Source organism: Ictalurus furcatus, chromosome 16 (genome assembly GCF_023375685.1).
Source record: "Ictalurus furcatus strain D&B chromosome 16, Billie_1.0, whole genome shotgun sequence".
NCBI classification, from domain to species: Eukaryota; Metazoa; Chordata; class Actinopteri; order Siluriformes; family Ictaluridae; genus Ictalurus; species Ictalurus furcatus.
In genome coordinates this window covers 21917188-21937551 of record NC_071270.1, presented here as the reverse complement: position 1 = coordinate 21937551, position 20364 = coordinate 21917188, and the positions used below count along the sequence as shown (strand labels likewise).

At 38.4% G+C, this 20364-nt stretch overlaps 1 protein-coding gene across 1 annotated transcript in view; it reads right to left on the bottom strand.

Annotated features, from left to right (window-relative positions):
• Positions 1-10199, bottom strand: part of sfrp1b (secreted frizzled-related protein 1b) — a 12513-nt gene extending 2314 nt beyond the window's left edge. Inside the window, exons 1-3 of the mRNA XM_053646131.1 lie at positions 9710-10199; positions 5464-5671; positions 4012-4092 (exon numbers count right to left, since the gene is read on the bottom strand). Of these exons, the coding sequence (XP_053502106.1) occupies positions 4012-4092; positions 5464-5671; positions 9710-10006 (586 nt within the window). The 5' untranslated portion in view covers positions 10007-10199. The remainder of the gene's footprint in view (positions 1-4011; positions 4093-5463; positions 5672-9709) is intronic.
• Between the last annotated feature and the right edge of the window lie 10165 nt (positions 10200-20364).

Here is a 20364-nt window from a genome sequence, read left to right as displayed (position 1 = left end):
TTTTCTTCTTTTTTTTTTGGTGCTTATGTAGGTATCGGGACATCGATAGGTAATCAAGACATTTGACTTTATTTCAATGCAGTCATATACAGTAAATGTTATGCTTGTAAAAAAAAATATTAATAATTTTGAGTTGACATTGATTTACTAGTGACTCACCGGTGGTAAAACCATCCGGCATATGCTCACAGTGCATTATGGGTAATACAGACAGTCTCACAGAACACCACATGGACACTAGACCAATCCATAACCCACTATGAAAAATGTGTTCGATCTTTATAAAATGTCAAGTAAAAACACAAATGAATCCAAAAATTCTAGCATTTGAGACTAAACAGAGTTGTGCAGAAAACAGTCTAAACAGAGTTATAAACAGTTGCTTTCTAAACATTGTTGCCGTTAGCAACCGTCCTCGAGCTTCCTGATAGCGATAACATCTCGGTCCGCATTGTTGAAACTCTTCCTAAGTTACTGGAAGTGTTCTGTTCTTGGTACAGGAAAATCTTCCATTTCTGGTTTAAATCAGATAATCCGCAGTGCATGTCAGCGTGACCGTGTTGTTTTGCAAGCACTCTTAATCGATTCAAGGAACAAAGCAGGGAACCTCGGCCGCTCGGCTTGTGTTTACCGATCCTGACGAAATAATTGCGGATCCAAAAGCAAACATCACTGCCACACAATCTCGTGTGTTTATTCTTCTTGTACACACACACAAACCGTTGTGCCAGTGGACCACATTTCTTTTAAAATAGTTGTATATGAAGTGGCAAAATGATTACTGTGAACACAATTTGAAGGAAAGCTAAAGAAGCAGAGGAATTCGAATAAGTCAACTGAGGCCATTTTGATGATATTCAAGACATTATAAGCCCTGAAGATGATTATTTTACAATAACAGCACATCCTGAAGTGATTCTTCTTATACCACAGCAGCAATTGTTTTTTTTTTTTTGTTTTTTTTTTTTTACGATTACCATTTTTTATTTATTCAAGAACAAAAAAATCATACTTTATTATCCATTTCCACTTAAGTTTAATGTTGTGGGAAGTCCATGAAACATGTTAGTTCCTGTTATCACTTACATTAGAGCAGCTTTTTTTTTTTTTAAAGTCATTTCCTCGCTAGTCTCTATTCTCTATTTTTTCTCTCTCTCTCTCTCTTGAAGACAAAAATGCTTAGAAAAACACTAATAATGCGTTTAAGAAATAGGAAGTAGGGCCCCGTTTCAGACACAGGGTTAGTTGAGGGTTGACTTGAGGGTAATTCCATGCTATCTTAGCACGAAAAAAAAATCAATCCACTGTACGCCTAAAAAAAAAAAAAAAAAAATTGTTGTCGGCAGCATTTGTCCTTTGTAAGGTGCAGTGAGACTGGAGTCGGGCTGGAGGGGATTAGATTTTTTTTTAATTCTTTTTTTCGGCTTCAATCGTTTCCTACAACCATGCAGCCGTGTCATTACTACAGTATGTGATGGACTGTTTCACAAACATTACATCGCTAACACAAAAATGTCCCATCCATAATGCTGAGGTTTAATGTAGAAACCAAAGCACATGATTTTTTGAATGAATTCAAGTCTATTTTATTGTTTTCTATATATATACAAAATAAGCCAACTCTCTGTCAAGTCCATAATTATATCTGTAATGACCAACGAAATTAAACACAACGTGGAGTCTGATATACGGTGAGTCTGATATACTGTGATCAGCCAGAAGCTGATTATTTTCTTATACCAGTGTGTTCTGATGTATTTTGCAGCACAGCAGTTTGCCTAGACTAACAGTTAATGTTGTGGGACGTCCACGAAACAAGTTATTTCCTGTTATCTCATACATTATAGCAGCTATAAACAGTCATTTCCTTACCAGACTCTCTCTCTTTTCTCTCTCTTGATGTAATTAAGGCCAAAAATTGACCTCGTCATGTTACTGAGAAACCGCAACATTCCCTGTCCTGAAGACTTTCCCAGCTTTACTCTGACTCTTAGACTGACACTGTTCTGACACTGGAGACTCCTTCCATAAATGATGTACGTTTTTTAAACCTGTATAAATTGAATCTGTATAATGTGAATCAGTCAATACTATAGAAACAATCATTAGATTAGAAGACGCAGATTAATATAAACTTTGCGGTAAGAACTAGTGTCGTAGCTGCTGTTATAGAAAATGAATCAACACCTTCTGGCCAATCAGAATCAAGAATCCAATAGAAGTGTGGTATGAACCTGACTATGTTACCGTCTCTTTTCTAAAAGGTCACATGATATGCAGATACACACAATGTCTTGCTGGTGCAGCGGTTGTGCAACCAATGAGACACATTATACCGTAAGTTTGAATGTTTGCATCACTGCACTGACCATAAACAATAGTAAGAAAGGTTTAAGTACGACGGTTTTACTTTATTTAAACCCGAGACAGATCCAGTCTTTAATTATGTTAGAAATCCTGGTATGAAATGGAATTCTATCTGAATTTCCTGTTCACTTCATTTTCCAGATTACGATGCTATACATTAAAGTGTTTCGCACCTGTATTAGTCAACAGAGATGGAACATTGTTTGAGACATAAAATTAGACCAAAAATGATACTAATGCTTTATAACTGAAGAAGCAGATCTTGGACTCGTGCTTTTTAGACCCGACTGTACTTTCTATGTTCCCATATTTTATAAATCCACATGGATTACCAATGTCTCATATTTATTCATATCATCTCGGAGAGTTACACAGAGTTTCAAAACATGATATCATTTAGCAACACGTATCCAAATTCAAACCAGATTTCAGCTTCTTTTTTCCCCCTGGCTCACACACCAGTTGTTCTATATGCCAGTTTAATTATATATGAGTTTCTATTCTCTTTTTATAATCGTCTACAAAAAAAAAAAAAAAAAAAAAAATGTTCCACATTAATTTATGGCTGTTTTTAATAGAGCTTCTGTAAATAATCAAAAACAAACAGCGCTGCCTGACAGAACACTGCTCTCATAATATTTAATATGAAAATACGACCTTTTCGGAATATGAATTGTTCAGAAGAGCCAAAGGACGTAGACTTCCACACTCTAGTATTTCCCATATGTGTCAATGTGAAGTGTCTTAAAAACCAAATAAAATTTGTTACTTTCCCTCAGAGAAATGGTCTGCACTTATATAGTGCCTTTTATCCTTAGCTGTTCTACAAAGCGCTTTACACTGTTTCTTATTCACACACACACTTACACAGCTGCAAAGTGCTAGCCTGCCATCAGGAGCAATGTGGGATTCAGTGTCTTGCCCAAGGACACTTTGACATGTGGGGCTAGGGGTCAGGGTTCGAACCACCGACCCTACGATTAGTGGACAACACGCCCTACCACCTGAGCCACAGCCGCCCCAAAGTAAATGGTTTTTCATTCACCCATTCTCACACACACTCACACACACCAAATGTAGCACAGCTGCCATGCAAGGTGCTAGCTTTCATATCTAACCCTGCAATTAGTGGATAACACACTCTACCACCTGAGCCACAACCACCCCAAAGTACATTCTACACTTTATAATCATACAGGCCTATCTTTTGCATAAAGACTTATAAAGCCTGCATTAAATTCTATAGCTTTATATAAACTTTGTAAATGTCTATAGTTTCATGTACGCCCTATAATAGCACATAATACTCTATATAGAAACAGAATGTAGACAAAATTGTTATAAAAGTCTATATACCCTTAAATAGACTATATAACACTCTGTTATATCATACTCTATAGTTTTATATAGTCGAAACATTTGTATTTTCCATTACATCAACACAACTGTATTTATTATTCATTTTTTATAAATACACTTGTGAATACAACAGATTATAATCCACCATATACATTTTTTTTTTTTGTATGAATTGTGTTTATAGAAAATATAGAAATAGAAAAATGAAATCCAATGTCGAACCACATTTGGTGTGAATGACAATATTTATTATTAAAAGTCTAAAGTGGTATAAAAGTCGCTTACCGAACTCACTGGCGCACATGTTCTCCAGAATGCCATCTGCGTTCATCTTGACCTCACACGGTGGACATGCAGGCATGTGTTCTGTACGATCAGAAAGAGGCACACGTGTATAAATATGTTTACACTACAGGGCTGCCTTCATGTTTGCACAGCTGATCTCGAAGCATCGTTTAGCAGCAAAGAAATTCATTCGTCGTTCATTATTTTATAGTGTAAAAGTTGGCTAATTTTTTATTACCCTAAAGAAATCACTCCAGCGACACGTGCTGCAATGCTGCTCCACATTTGGCCAGAATAAGGATCCTTAAAAGAAAGGTGTCCATTTGCTGACTTCTAGCATACAGCTATGTAGATTATTACTATGTATGGCTACAAAGAGTGTTATACACACTCTATGAGGCTACATAAAATATTATACACACTATATAAAGTTGTGCAGAATATTATATACACCATAAGGCTATGTAGAGTGTTATACACACTCTATGAGGCTACATAAAAGATTATACACACGATATAAGGTCGTGCAGAATATCTTACAAACTATATAGCACTCCAGTAGAGTATTATACACACTCTATGAAGCTACATAAAAAATCATGCACACTATACAAGTTTGTGCAGAATATTATGCACACTCTATAGAGCTGTGTAGAGCATGATACACACTTTAAGGAGTATCATACACTCTATAAAGCTACATAGGGGATTATACACAGAATATAAGGCTATGATGAATATTATATCCACACTCTCCATGTCTATGTAGCATATTTTAAAAACAACATAAGGCTACATAGGTGACTGTACATGCTATAGAGTTATAGGCACTGTAAGTCTATGTTGCGTATTATATGCACTCTACAAGGCTATGAGTTATTTTGTACACATTCTCTAAGGCTACAAGAGAATTATTCACAATTTGTAAAGCTATGTTGAATATTACATACACCATACATGGCTATATAGAGTATTATACACACTATATAAAGCTTTGTTGAAGATAATACAAACAAAGGCTACATAGATTATTATACATGTTATATAGTGCTACACAGAGTATTATACACACTCTGTAAGGCTACATAGAGTATTTATATACACTATAGAAGGCTATGTGAAGTATTATACACACTATAGAAGGCTATGTGAAGTATTATACACACTGTATATGGCTATGTAGAAGATAATACACAATGCACAAGGTTATGTGAGGTATTATACACACAATATAAGGCTATGTAAAACATTATACATACTATATAAGAGGAATAAAACACTTTGGGATGTGTTGTTATTGAAAAATAATCACTTTTGGGGTTGGGCCACACCACACCACACCACCAGGTGATTGAATATTTTCCTATAACAGCACGCCCCATCATGTTATAATCCTTGCAAATAAGACTACAGAGAATGTTGTATACAATAATATACATTTTATATACACACCGGACTCTTCAAGAGATGCCGTGGCGTTCTTAGAGATACACATGTCATTTTCGAGTGGAAACCTGCTGCAGTTAAGCATTTCTGGCCAGACAAAGCCGAACGCCTTCATGATGGGGCTGCAGGCGTCACGTACAGACTCACAAAACAGCTGGCAAGGACGAACCAATGGATCCGTACACACCGGTGAAAAGAGCGAGCACAGGAAAACCTGCGTGTAGTCGACATATTGTAGGAGATACACTGGCATACAGTGGCTTGCATAAGTAACATCCATATATATATATAAATTTTCCCTCACACATTCAAAAACCTGAAATCTGTGCAGTTGCGTATCTCTACACTAACTGTTTGCAGAGTTTGTACATGCTACTTCTGTTTGCACAATATAGTGAGGTGAAGAGGTGATTAAAATAGTCAAAAACTATTTTGCCAAAGTGTTCGGTGCATTACATTTGATGTCAATCTTGAGAATCAATTCACAAACAAACAAATTCATTAAACAAACGTTCCATGTACCACTAGATACAGAATAAGTAAAAGTTTAAGAACAGCTAGTCAACAGCTAGTATTTTTTAAGCATGTGCATCACATGATTTGTCATTAATCATTTGTGATTGAGAAACCATCAAAGCAGAAGATGCCAAGCATGTGTGCTTTTATTATATTCGGTAAAATGCATATATCAACTCATCCATCCATCCATCTTCTATACCGCTTATCCTTCCTTCAGGGTCACGGGGAACCTGGAGCCTATCCCAGGAAGCATCGGGCACAAGGTGGGGTACAACCTGGACAGGGTGCCAATCCATCGCAGGGCTCAATCACATACACATTCACACACCCATTCATACACTACAGACACTTTGGACAAGCCAATCAGCCTACCATGCATGTCTTTGGACTGGGGGAGGAAACCGGAGTACCCGGAGGAAACCCCCGCAGCACGGGGAGAACATGCAAACTCCGCACACACAGGGCCACGGTGGGAATTGAACCTCCGACCCTGGAGGTGTGAGGCGAACATGTTAACCATTAAGCCACCGTGCGCCTTATGTCAACTCATATTAATCTTTATATGCTGATGAAGACAAATATTTTAAATGATCATGCTGTTCAGACTGGGGTAGTTACATATGTTTTGTTCATATGATTTCTACAGAAAGCCTTATTTTTGTCTTAAAAATGTCCTTTTTAAACCTCTATAGATTGTGTTATTTTTAACACCTTCCCTCTACTTTCAGTCTGTGAAACTCTCACTTTTGAATGAGAAATTCTCCTCTTTAGTTTGCTGGGTTACTGACTATGTGGTGTAAATCCTTTACTGAGATATTTTTAAATAAACTATACCTTAAGAAAATATCGTACAACGTAAAATTTGATACTTTGGTATTGACTGTGTAAAAAACAATTCTTTTTTTTTTTTTTTTAAATATAAAACAATAATTTAAAAAAAACAGCACTGATTATTTGCTGAAATAAACAAATCAGTGGTTGTTGTTTTTTTTGTTGTTGAATGGAAACAGATGACTGGAATCACTCAAGAGATTTAAAGTCTAGACTCCAGAGTAGTTAATTTGACAATATGGAGAATATTCAGGCTTAGATATTTAATTTCAAAATAGAGCAGGAGTTTATATGCACCGAAAAAAATATATTAGTCTGTTATGGAGAAAATAAAAGCATTGACAAGGGCCCTAACATTTTATAGAAGAACACAACTGCTTCTACAGGCTTCATATAGACCACTGTCTATCATTACATTACAAACAGTACAAACAGTAGGATTACAAACAATAGGATTAACATATTGTATGTTGTATATTTATATATATATATATATATATATATATATATATATATATATATATATATATATATATATATATATTTTTAATTATTTAAAAATAAATAAATAAATAAATAAATAAAACTCAGGTGACCAAGTATATCGGGACAGTTAAACTTAGCATTTATTCTGTTACTTATCTTGTAGTTTTCTATTGTGATCATTACCTAATATGTTCATACTGAATTTTAGAAAAAATTGATTATGAATTTGAAAAATACTGAAGATTTTCTAAACCTTGTCTTTGTTGTTATTGTTGTAAGAAATGAATGATAGCCTGGTATTTAGGCAAACATCTAGTGTCAACATTTTTGTACAATATTAGAATACGGTGTTGATGAATTTGGATACGATTTTTTTGTTTTAAAAAGCCCTGTTACTGAATTGTGCTTTGTTGATGGCGTTAAATGCCATTGATGCAGTTAAATTATATTTATACACTAAAAGTCAAAGAAAAAACTTTGGTTATCATAGAGGATTCTTCTCATCCTCTACATTCTCGATTTCAGTTGTTACCTTCAAGGAGATGCTTTAGACAACCATGGGCAAGGAAGAATGTGTATCAGATGTCATTTGTGCCAACTTCCATTAGAATATTAAATGCAGAGTCCTAAATGTGGGTGTATGAGTAGGTGTGGATATGTGTGCATATATATGTACATAGGGGAATGTATATATGTTTCAGTATAATGTATATTTGAGTTTTAGATTTTTATACTGTTTTTCATGTACTTTTGCTTGTTGTTTTTAGGTTGTTGGTGTTGTTGTTGTGTTTAGGTTTTGTATTGTTTTATACTGTGTGGTGAAGCCAAAGACAAATTTCCATTGTGGACAATAAAAGTAACTAACTAGCTGACATTAATAAGTATGCTGTAGATAAATGTTGATAAAATATCATATGTAGATAAAATATCAATGTAGATAAAAACTTGTGTCCCAGATTCCCAGATTCCCAAACATGTATGTATTGATTGGATATAGCCTATTTAATTTTTTATTTACCGTGATTGAATTTATCAATCAGTATAACATGATGAAAGGATTACTTTTCTTCCTTAAGTCTCTAAGCGAAAGGAGAACACTTGTAGTTGTTTTAATATCGGCATTAATTTCTTTTGTATCTAAAATACAAATAAATAAAGTTGTATTGTATTGTGTATATATATACATAAAAAAATAAATAATATATACACACACACACACACACACAAAATGGAATAGTGCGATAAAAAAACGTGTGCCCCAGATTCCCAATACAATACAAACTTTATTATATATATATATATATATACACACACAATGCAATACTTTATTGCCAACCAAGGTTGAAATTTCTCTTTGCCCACACCAGCAATATAAAATACACACGCATAAGTATGCTATAGATAAATGTGTAGCCTCATTTGTGCTGTATTGTGAGTGTCTTTTATATTGCTTCTGTGGTCAAAGAGAAATTTCAATAATTTCTTGGTTGACAATAAAGTTGTACTGCATTGTGTATATATATATATATATATATATATATATATATATATATATATATATATATATATATATATATATAATAAAGTTTGTATTGTATTGGGAATCTGGGGCACGTTTTTTATCGCACTATTCCATTTTGTGTGTGTGTGTGTGTGTGTGTGTGTGTGTGTGTGTATATTGTTTATTTTTTTTATGTATATATATATATACACAATACAATACAACTTTATTTATTTGTAATTTAGATACAAAAGAAATTAATGCCGATATTAAAACAACTACAAGTGTTCTCCTTTCGCTTAGAGACTTAAGGAAGAAAAGTAATCATTTCATCATGTTATACTGATTGATAAATTCAATCACGGTAAATAAAAATTAAATAGACTATATCCAATCAATACGGTAAATACCGTAGGCATTACATCGCATCTTCCGGAAGGCAGTAGAACAAACTGCTCAAACATGGGATGATTAGTACCTTCTGGAACACACTCTGCTTTTTCAACACATCTCTGTGGACTGCCAGTGATTTGTTTGGCTGTATTAAAAGCCATGCTTGTTTAGATTATGATAGAAACATCTCTTCACATGTACATAGTGAACATCTTGAGGATTTCAGAACTGTATCATGTCTTAAGGTATTTGTTTTAGTAATGGCAAGAAAGCTTAGACAATTTGTAAATTCCTCATTGGAAGTGTCCCAATATACCTGGATTCACCCTACAGTCATCTTTGAGACGTTTTCTTAGCTAACTTCGTTCAACAACAAACTTTAAATATTCATTTTCATAGCATGTTAACTGTTGGCTTCGTCCCGTCAATCCCAGCTATAATGACTCTAACAGTGAGGATAAATAAGTCATATAAAGCATAGCACATTGTAGCAGTGAGCGGAAATGGGGCGCGCGAGCTTACCTGCGTGCCCGGGTGACACCTCCTGTGCACGAGCGGCACCCAGCTGCTCGCCTGCTGCTTCACCTCGGCCATGCTGTCGTGCTCCAGCAGGTTGGGAAGCAGCATGCGTGTGTAGCCGACGCCGTGGCACAGCCGCAGATCCTCTGGGATTTCTACGCAGTTGCTCTGGCCAGAGCTCCCCGAGCTCCAGATGTACTCGCCATCAGAGAAAGAGCCGATGGAAGGCACGCGGCTGAGGAGCGCGAGCGATGCCAGCAAAAACATCTCCGTCATAGCACGAGCGAGAGGAGCGTGCATACTGTAATAGATGCTGTGAAAGTGTCTCTAATTATACCTTACAGTCATGGAGAAGATTCCGCCCTTGCTTCTCTGGTCTTCTGGTGTGTTTTTTTCTCTCCTGATCTGACCTGCAGCCTCCGGATTGAGCTGAACGAAGACAAAGGCACCAGCACAGAGAGAAACAAGAACAGCAAGAAAGAAAGAAAAGGCAAAGCGAGTTTCTCTTCAGTTTGGCACTCTGACAGAATTCCTCAATCACTTCAGGGTTTGCACAAACTTTCTCTTTTTTCCGCTTTTTCTCCCCGACTCCTGGCACGGAGTTATGATTCATTCACATGCATACATCAGCTGAACAGGAAGTGTGTTGACAAGAAAAAGAAATGGCTGTTGCTTATGTATGCTTCCTGGAACCTTCTATCATCACTGTTCTTTCATATCAGTGTTCTCTCATCACTGTTCTCTCATATCAGTGTTCTCTCATCTCACTGTTCTCTCATCACTGTTACTCATCTCACTGTTCTCTCATCACTGTTACTCATCTCACTGTTCTCTCATCTCAGAGTTCTCTTCTCACTGTTCTCTTACCTCAGTGTTCTCACATCTCACTGTTCTCTCATCACTGTTCTCTCATATCAGTGTTCTCTCATATCAGTGTTCTCTCATCACTGTTACTCATCTCACTGTTCTCTCATCACTGTTCTCTCATCACTGTTCTCTCATATCAGTGTTCTCTCATATCAGTGTTCTCTCATCACTGTTACTCATCTCAGTGTTCTCTCATCTCAGAGTTCTCTTCTCACTGTTCTCTTACCTCAGTGTTCTCACATCTCACTGTTCTCTCATCACTGTTCTCTCATATCAGTGTTCTCTCATCTCAGTGTTCTCTCATCACTGTTACTCATGTCACTGTTCTCTCATCACTGTTCTCTCATCACTGTTCTCTCATCTCAGTGTTCTCTCATCACTGTTCTCTCATCTCAGTGTTCTCTCATCACTGTTCTCTCATCTCAGTGTTCTCTATCTCAGAGTTCTCTTCTCACTGTTCTCTTACCTCAGTGTTCTCACATCTCACTGTTCTCTCATCACTGTTCTCTCATCTCACTGTTCTCTCATCACTGTTCTCTCATCTCACTGTTCTCTCATCTCACTGTTCTCTCATCTCACTGTTCTCTCATCTCAGCGTTCTCTCATCACTGTTCTCTCATCAGTGTTCTCTCATCTCAGCGTTCTCTCATCACTGTTCTCTCATCACTGTTCTCTCATCACTGTTCTCTCATCACTGTTCTCTCATCTCAGTGTTCTCTCATCACTGTTCTCTCATCTCAGTGTTCTCTCATCTCACTGTTCTCACATCTTCACGTTCTCTCATCTCAGTGTTCTCTCATCACTGTTCTCTCATCTCACTGTTCTCACATCTTCACGTTCTCTCATCTCAGTGTTCTCTCATCACTGTTCTCTCATCTCACTGTTCTCTCATCTCAGCATTCTCACATCTCAGTGTTCTCTCATCACTGTTCCCTCATCACTATTCTCTCATCTCAGCGTTCCCTCATCTCAGTGTTCTCTCATCTCAGCATTCTCACATCTCAGTGTTCTCTCATCACTGTTCTCTCATCTCAGTGTTCTCTCGTCACTGTTCTCTCATCACTGTTCTCTCATCTCAGTGTTCTCACATCACCGTTCTCTCATCTCAGTGTTCTCACATCACAATCTTCTCTCATCTCAGTGTTCTCTCATCTCACTGTTCTCTCACTTTTAAAGGGTTCACAAACTTTCAAGCACCACTGTAAATGGAGTAAAACACTTCATAGCATGATGTTATGCCTGTGCTGTTAACTAACTTCAACTTCATATAAGCCCACATCACCCCCCCCTTCATTGATTATTTTCCACAGCACACCCCATTGTGTTTTATTTTTTATGAACTCCCAAAGGCTCCAGTAACCTTTCCCCCACATTTTTCTTCCCAATTTAGTCACCTGCCAATTTCCACATGCAAACCAGCTCTTCTCTATCATATGACCAACCGGGGAGGGTGAAGGCTAGCACGTGCTTCCTCCAAACTTCTGCTTAGGGCAACATAACACACTTGGTGAAAAGCGCTATCTACACTCTTCCACATACATGAGCTCACAGACAACTATGATTGGCTAGTGTCTCTGTGATTGACAGGGGAGTGAGAGTATGTCCATCCCACCCAGAGAGCACAGCTAATTTTGCTCTCTAGGACTCCTTGCCTGTGACATCATCAGGATTCAAACAGAATGGAAGTATTTCATTCCTGAACAATTGTTCGCAGTGTAGCAGGGATATTGAAAGAGGCCACTGTTATTAGGGAATACTGTTGCCATGAAGGGGTGTACTAGGTCTGCAACACTGTTTAGGTAGGTGCTATGTGTCAAAGTAACTTCCACATGAATGCCAGGACTCAAGGTTTCCCAGCAGAACATCTCCCAGAGCATCACTCTGCCTCCGCCGACTCGCCTTCTTCCCATAGTGCATCCGAGTGCCTTCCCTTCCCCGGGTACACGCACCCGGCCGTCCACATGATGCTAAAGAAAATGTGATTCATCAGACAAGGCCACCTTCCTCCATTGCTCCATGGTCCAATTCTGATGCTCATGTGCCCATTGTAGGAGTTTTCAGCGGTGGACAGGGGTCATCATGTGCACTCTGACACAGTCCCATACTGAGCAAGCTGAGATGCAGTGTGTGTTCTGACACCTTTCCATCATAGCCAGCATTAACCTTTTCAGAAATTCATACTGCAGTAGCTCCTCTGTGGGATCAGACCAGATGGTCTAGTTTGTTCCCCATACTCAGCGAGCCATACACATTTGGAGATGCTCTCACCCAGTTGTCTAGCCCTCACAATTTGGCCCTTCTTAAAGTTGCTCAGATTCTTACGCTTGCCCATTTTTCCTGCTTCCAACACATCAACATCGAGAACTGACTATTCACTTGCTGTCTAATATATCCCAACCCTTGACAGGTGCCACTGTAATGAGATAATCAATGCTATTCATGTCACCTTTCAGGGGTTTTATGTTATGGCTGATCAGAATATACGCTTTGGAGTCAGATCTATCTTGTCAAATGTTAAGTGACTGACGTCTTATTCTCTAGACAATGGTTTCACTGGCCATTTTCTTGAATGACATGTTTTGGACAAGTTAGGTTGTGTATGTTTATATAAATACATACAGTATATATCAGTTTATGATGTATTCATCATACTGTTTATTTTGCTCAATCTCTTTCCCTATGTTTTGGGAATCGAGAAAATTATTGTGTGAAATCAACTCTCTCCATCGATTCCCATCACTTCACACAGATTCTGACTCGACTCGCGCACATCTGTTCTTCTACATCTTATTACATTTCATTCTATGTGATTTCTTTTCCAGCCCTTCACTCCACATTATAACCCCCCTCACTAATGTGGCATCTAATAGTTAACTAGAGGGGTGAAAAGTGAATACATTAAAAAAAAAAAAAAAAAAAGAGAGATAAATAGGTGGTGTCTGGGATAGAGCAAAGCTTAATTAGCATATTATTAGCAATAATTCAAGGCTTTTAGAGGTGTAAAATGAGTGATGTGTAAAATGAATGATGATTTTTCAGAATGAATTAATTTTGTTCACACACATCACATACATCTTCACACTAAACTCGGGTCTCCAAAGAGGCAGATTTACAGATAAACTCTTGAGGTTATAGAGCTAAAATAAAAGCAAATGAAGTGTGTAGACAGCTGAACTCAAACAGCAACAGCGGGCCAAACCCAAAGCAAACTCTCAGCACGCACAAGCAAGGTTTTAATTTTACCTCTGCAGTGGAGTGTGTAACCGCACGCTATGTGCCGATATTACATTTCATATCATAATCACGGCTTAATCTCTTTTACAGTTGCAATCAAAATTAGTCAACCCCCATTGCAAATCAGGTTTATTGTCAAAATGTACAGACTTTCAGCTGTTTGCAACGAACAAATCAAACAAAAGCAATTGAAATACTTCAACACGGCGATTTGCTTCAAGTGGTTTCCCCAAATTCAACTGAAAATGCAACTCATAATGACTTCTCCAGTCTCAAAATTATTCAACCCCTTCATGGCAAGCATCTTTAGTACTTAGTAGAGGTCCTTTTTGTTGTTATGACCTGCTGCAAATGAGTTGCAGAGCTTCTGGCAGCGTTCCTGAAGAATCTTATCTCATTCCTCGTGAGCAGTTGCCTCCAGTTCAGTAATATTCTTGGGTTTGTGTGCTGCAATGCCTTCTTCAAATCCCACCAGAGATTTTCTATGGGGTTTAAGTCAGGTGACTGTGGACTTGACTGTAGAATCTTCCAGGAAATCTTCTGCAATCAAGCCTTGGTGGAATTTGAGGTATGCTTGGGATCATTGTCCTGCTGGAAGGTCCAATGACACCCAAGCTTCATGACGTTTTTCTCCTATGATTTCCTGATACTTCAATGAATCCATCTTGCCTTCTACTCGCTGCAGGTTTCCAGTGCCAGAGGATGCAATGCAGCCCCAGAGCATCACTGAGCCACCACCATGCTTGACTGTGGACAGAGTGTTCTTTCTTCATTCTTCTTCCTCCAGACATAATGCTGATCCATCATGCTGAAAAGATGAGGACGGGTTCCCTTCTGAGTCTGGTTCCTCTCAAGGTTTCTTCCTCTTAACATCTTAGGGAGTTTTTCCTCGCCACCGTCGCCACCGGCTTGCTCAATTGAGATAAATTCGCACTTTTAAAATCTGTATATCGTGTTTATATGTTTCTGTAAAGCTGCTTTGAGACAATGTCTATTGTAAAAAGTGCTATACAAATAAAATTGAATTGAATTGAATTGAATTGAAAAGTTCCAGTTTTGTTTCATCGTTCCACAGAACAGAATCCCAAAACTTCTGTGGTTTTATTTATACGATTTTGAGCGACTTTTCTTGTGCTTTTGGGTCAGTGGTGGTGCACGTCTTGAAGTTCTGGCATGAAAACCTTCTACATTTACTACGGGCCTTACTGTGCTCACTGAAACCTCAGTGTCTGTTGCCACCAAGTCTCGCTGCAGGTCTTTTGCAGTCACTCGAGGGTTTTTCACAAGCTGCCTTCTCAGAAATCTGCTTGCAGCCGTTGATAGCTTCCTTTTTCTGCCCCGTCCAGGTATTTCATACATTTTCTGCCCCTAGCCAGTTCAGGTATTTCACATGTTCCAGCTCAAGCACACCTGGTGCAACTAACGAAGCCCTTGATTAATTGCATCAGGTGTGCTTGAGACAACACCTGTTTTGCTTATTTGTGCTGTTGTGAGGGATTCCATTCAGGGGGTTGAATAATTTTGAAACTGGAGAAGTTATAAGTTGCATTTTCAGTTGAATTCAGTTCAGCTGAAAGTCTGTACATTTTGACAATAAACCTGATTTGCAATGGGGGTTGATTCATTTTAATTGCAACTGTACAATATTATCACGAAATCGGTTTGAAATAAATGACCTTTAGAAGACAGCTGGAGTTATTCTGATTTCTAAGTGAGACTTAAGTTCCTGTGCCCAAAACCACTGCTTACCCAAGCGGCTTTCTCCACAGTGTATCATAGGGATGTGTCCATGATAACAATATTGTCTGTGTTTAATATTGTAATGCATTGCGTAACGAATTACTGGCTTGTGCCTGGTAACTACATAAAGAGACACAATCCCACAAATAAACACTGAAAGCTAGGGAAAGAACAAGACCGAATGTTATCTTAGATTTATTATACAGATTACAGTGTTTCTCAAATAACTAATTAGGTGTTCCATATTTTGGTGCCTGAATTTTGCTTCTTTCTTTTTTTCCAGAATCCCAGAGCCACTACTGAGCTCCTGAGCAAGGCCTTTAACCTTCAGCTGCTGAATTTAGCTTGTATTCTAGCTTGTGAGCCACTTTAAGTAAAGGTGTTGTCCAATAAATGATGAAGCTGCATGAATCTACAGCGTGGTCTAGAAAGAAATCCGCCCCGTCCTTGCTGCTTTATACCATTCTCTGTGTTTTTCTTATGATCATTAGTGGTGCTGTTGTACTTGGTTCCACAAAAATCCACTTTATGACATTTGCTATGTAGTTAACAAGAAAGGGTAAACCATCACACACTCACCTCAATAGACATTATTTGGCTCAGTAACAACATTTTCATAAAATAGCAAAGGAAGTCTGGATTAACATACAAAGAGGTGACAAATTAAAGGGAAAAACCCCCAACATAAAGTGGCTTAGTATGGTTTAAATGCACCTCAGCATCAATTCTGCAAGTCTAAAACTGTAAGGAACGACATCCTTCCAACACATTTTCCCTCAGTTCTGATGGTGGAAAATACCAAATCTTCTATAGGTGTTCAGTTGGGTTGAGATCTGGTGAGTGTGAAGGTCATAGCATATGATTTAATAATGATAATGAGTCTTTATTGGTCACATATACATTAAAGCACACTGAAATTTTTTTCTTCACATACCCCAGCATGTTAGGAAGTTGGGGTCAGAGCACAGGGTCAGCCATGATACAGCACCCCTGGAGCAGAGAGGGTTAAGGGCCTCGCTCAAGGCCAACAGTGGCAGCTTGACAGTGCTGGGGCTTGAACCCCCGCCCTTCCGATCAGTAACCCAGAGCCTTAACCGCCAAGCCACCACTGCCCCTGCCACTGATTTACATCCTTTTCATGCTCATGAAAATATTCACTGTACTGTCGTGCCCTTTGGCTGAGGGCAGAGTCATCCTGGCAGAGACCATGCCCATCAGAATTGAAATGTTTCATTATAGGATAAAGGTGATCAGTCAGATGAACTTCGCATTCATATGCAGTCACGCTTCCCTCTGAAGGGACACAATCCATGGCAGCAACATATCCCACATCATAACAGAGCCACAGCTTTTTTCCATTAATTTCTCATGCAGCTCTACATTTCAACCTTCAAACTTTGGAAATCAGTCTCACATAATTCCCAACTGTGTGCTGAGGACAAAAGCCATTCTGGCTACGACACTTTCTAGCTCTGTGATGCTTTTCTTCTTCTTTTTTTTTGTGTCTATTATAATAGAGACTGAGAACGGAAGTAAAGCTGTAGGATCCTGTGGTATTGTTCTGAGCAATGACACGCACATAGGAATTTCATTGAATTGCTGTAATCATGACAGTAAAGTGACATGACTTATAAGCTGTACAGCATTAGACATATCTGTTTCAGAAACTAAACAACTGGACAAAGTTGTGTGAGCAGAGTGAGCAATGATTTAGGCGTGCAGCTTGCACAATGCAAAACTGGAGGCTAGAAACTTCTCTTACTTACAGTGCTGTGAAAAGGTGTTTGATTTCTTCTGTTTCTGTGTAAACAGTGTTAGATCTTCAAACGAAATACAACGTAAAACAAAGGCAACCTCAGTCAACACACAATGCAGTTTTTATTTATTTATTTATTTTATTGAAGCAAAAAAAACTTATCCGACACCTATCACGCATGTGAAAAACTAATTGCCCCTTAAACTTAAAATTGTGCCACCTTTAGCAGTAATAACTGCAATCAAACGCTTCCGATAACTGGAGATCAGTTTTTCACGGCGCTGTCGTGGAATTTTCACCTACTCTTCTTTGCAGACCTGCTTTAGTTCGGCCACATTGGAGGGTTTTCGAGCATGAACTGCCCGTTTAAGTTCCTGCCACAGCATCTCAGTTGGTTCAAGGCCAGTCCAAAACTTTAATTTAGCTTTTTTTGAGCTATTCAGAGGTGGACTACTCCCATGCTTTGGATCATTGTCTTGCCGCATAACGCAGTTGAACTTCAGTTTCAACTTACGGACTGAAGACCGGACGTTCTCCTTTAGTTCTTTGGAGTCCCAAAGTCTTTGAAATAGCTTTGCAACTCTTCCCAGACTGATGTATTACAATCACCTTCTTCCTCATCATTTCTGGAATTTCTTTGAATTTTTGCATAGTGTGTTACTGCGTAAGACCTTTTAACCAACTTCATGCTGTTGAAAAAGTTTTATTTAAGAGTCGATTTGATTGAACAGGGTTTGCAGTAATCAGGCCTGGTTGTGTCTAGTCCAGCTGAACTCCATTATGAATGCAGTTTCATAGATTTCGGAAATTAGTAACTACGGGGGCAAATATATTTTCACACAGGCCCAGTTGTTATTGGATAACTGTTTTGCTTCAATAAACAACATTATCATTTAAAAACTGTATTTTGTGTTTACTGGGGTTGCCTGAATCTTTTTAGATATTGTTTTCATTTCTGAAACAATTTAGTATGAAATATACACAGAATTAGAGGAAATCGGGATGGGGCAAATACTTTTTCACAGCACTGTAGCTACATTAACCTCATAGCTCATAAGCTCATCATTTTGTCATTTTTTTTGCCAAATTTGCTTTATAAATAAATGTGGCATCGTTCTAAACTACTCCAGCAAAATGTAGAAGGCAATTTCCTTTGAGCTTGTCACAGCAGTCGCTTCTGTCACACTCGCATTGCTAAGGATTTCGAGTGGAGTCGTGTGGTTTGGCATGTGATGCAATTTTTAGATACTGTGCCTGTTGGGCTGAAAGATGTCTAACACTGACACAAAGCCAGATTTATCCTCATCACGGGTAAATCGAAATCACCCTTACAGAGATAAAACTGCTAGACTGATCTAAGATCAGTGTAAATAAAAATGACACACAGTCATTTGTTCTCAGTGTCCATACTACTACTACTTCCACTACATAATCCATCCATCCATCTTCTATACCGCTTATCCTTTACAGGGTCGCGGGGAAACCTGGAGCCTATCCCAGGAAGCATGGGGCACAAGGCGGGGTACACCCTGGACAGGGTGCCAATCCATCGCAGGGAACCACTACATAATAATAATAATAATAATAATAATAATAATAATAATAATGATTATTATTACTATTATTAGTAGTAGTAGTAGTATTTCTTTCTTTCTTTTCTTTTCTTTTCTTTTCTTTATTATGGAGGTACGTTTGCCTCGCGCCTCCAGAGTTGCGGGTTCGATTCCCGCCTCCGCCCTGTGTGCATGGAGTTTACATGTTTTTCGCATGCATCGGGGCTTTCCTCCAGGTATTCCGGTTTCCTCCCCTAGTCCAAAGACATATGTTGTAGGTTGATTGGAATCTCTAAATTGTCTGTAGTGTGTGAAATGGTGTATGAGTGTGTGTTTGACTGTGCCCTGTGATGGGTTGGCACCCCATCAAGGGTGTCCCCCACCTCATGCCCCAAGTTCCCTGGAGTAGGCTCCAGGCTCCTGTGTAGGAAAAACAGTACAGAAAATGGATGGATGGATCGTCTTATTATTAGTATTCTTCTTCTTCTTCTTATTATTATTATTATTATTATCCATCCATCCATCCATCTTCGATACCGCGTATCCTTCCTTCAGGGTCACCAGGAAACCTTGAGCCTATCCCAGGGAGCATTGGGCACAGGGCGGGATACACCCTGGACAGGGTGCCAATTCTACTTCTTCTTCTTCTTCTTCTTCTTCTTCTTCTTCTTCTTCTTATTATTATTATTATTATTATTATTATTATTGCTGTTGTTCAGTAGCCCAGCAGCAGCTCTACAGCTACATACACAGACATGGAAATATACTTGGAGTCAGACAGCGCAGTTTCATGGTGGTCCTGATCAGGACTGTGTGTCTGTTTTCTTTCACACTCATGGCAAAAATCTGGTGATCGGGCAATGGAAAGATTTTGACTCTCTAATGAGCACTATTTGGCCCTGCCATTAAAACCACATGCAGCCCGAGAGAGCGGCACAACATCTGTACCCAATACGCTAATAACACTGCAACACATACAGTTCAACACAAGCCAGCCATCTGAGTTTATACTGACATAGTCAAGGCAAAAGATAAATAGAGTTGCTGACATATTTCATACTTATAATCTACGCAAGCTGAAATGTATGAAAGATGGTCGGGTTATAGTCCTTTGTATGACATGAAAAGTAACCAATGTGTGTCCCAGAGGAAGCTATTCGGAATAAATAATCCCAGGGCTGGATTTCGCCTCAACAAATGATGGAACATTCAGAAAGCAAGTTACAAGAGAAGTCATGCATCTTCCTCACTTTAAGGTTGTTGTGGTTGTACTTGAAACCAATTTTACATGAAATGTTGAGTTAGTTGAAACATGAACATATTATATGTACCGAAATTGTTGTTCTCAGGAATTGGGCCACCTCAAGACACTGTTGAGCTCTTGAGCAAGAACTTTAACCCTCAATTGAAAAAATTACTATGTATTCTGGCTTATAAGCCATTTTAGGTAAAGGTGTTAGCCAAATGAATGATGAGGCTACATAAATCTACTGTCTGGGCTATGAAGA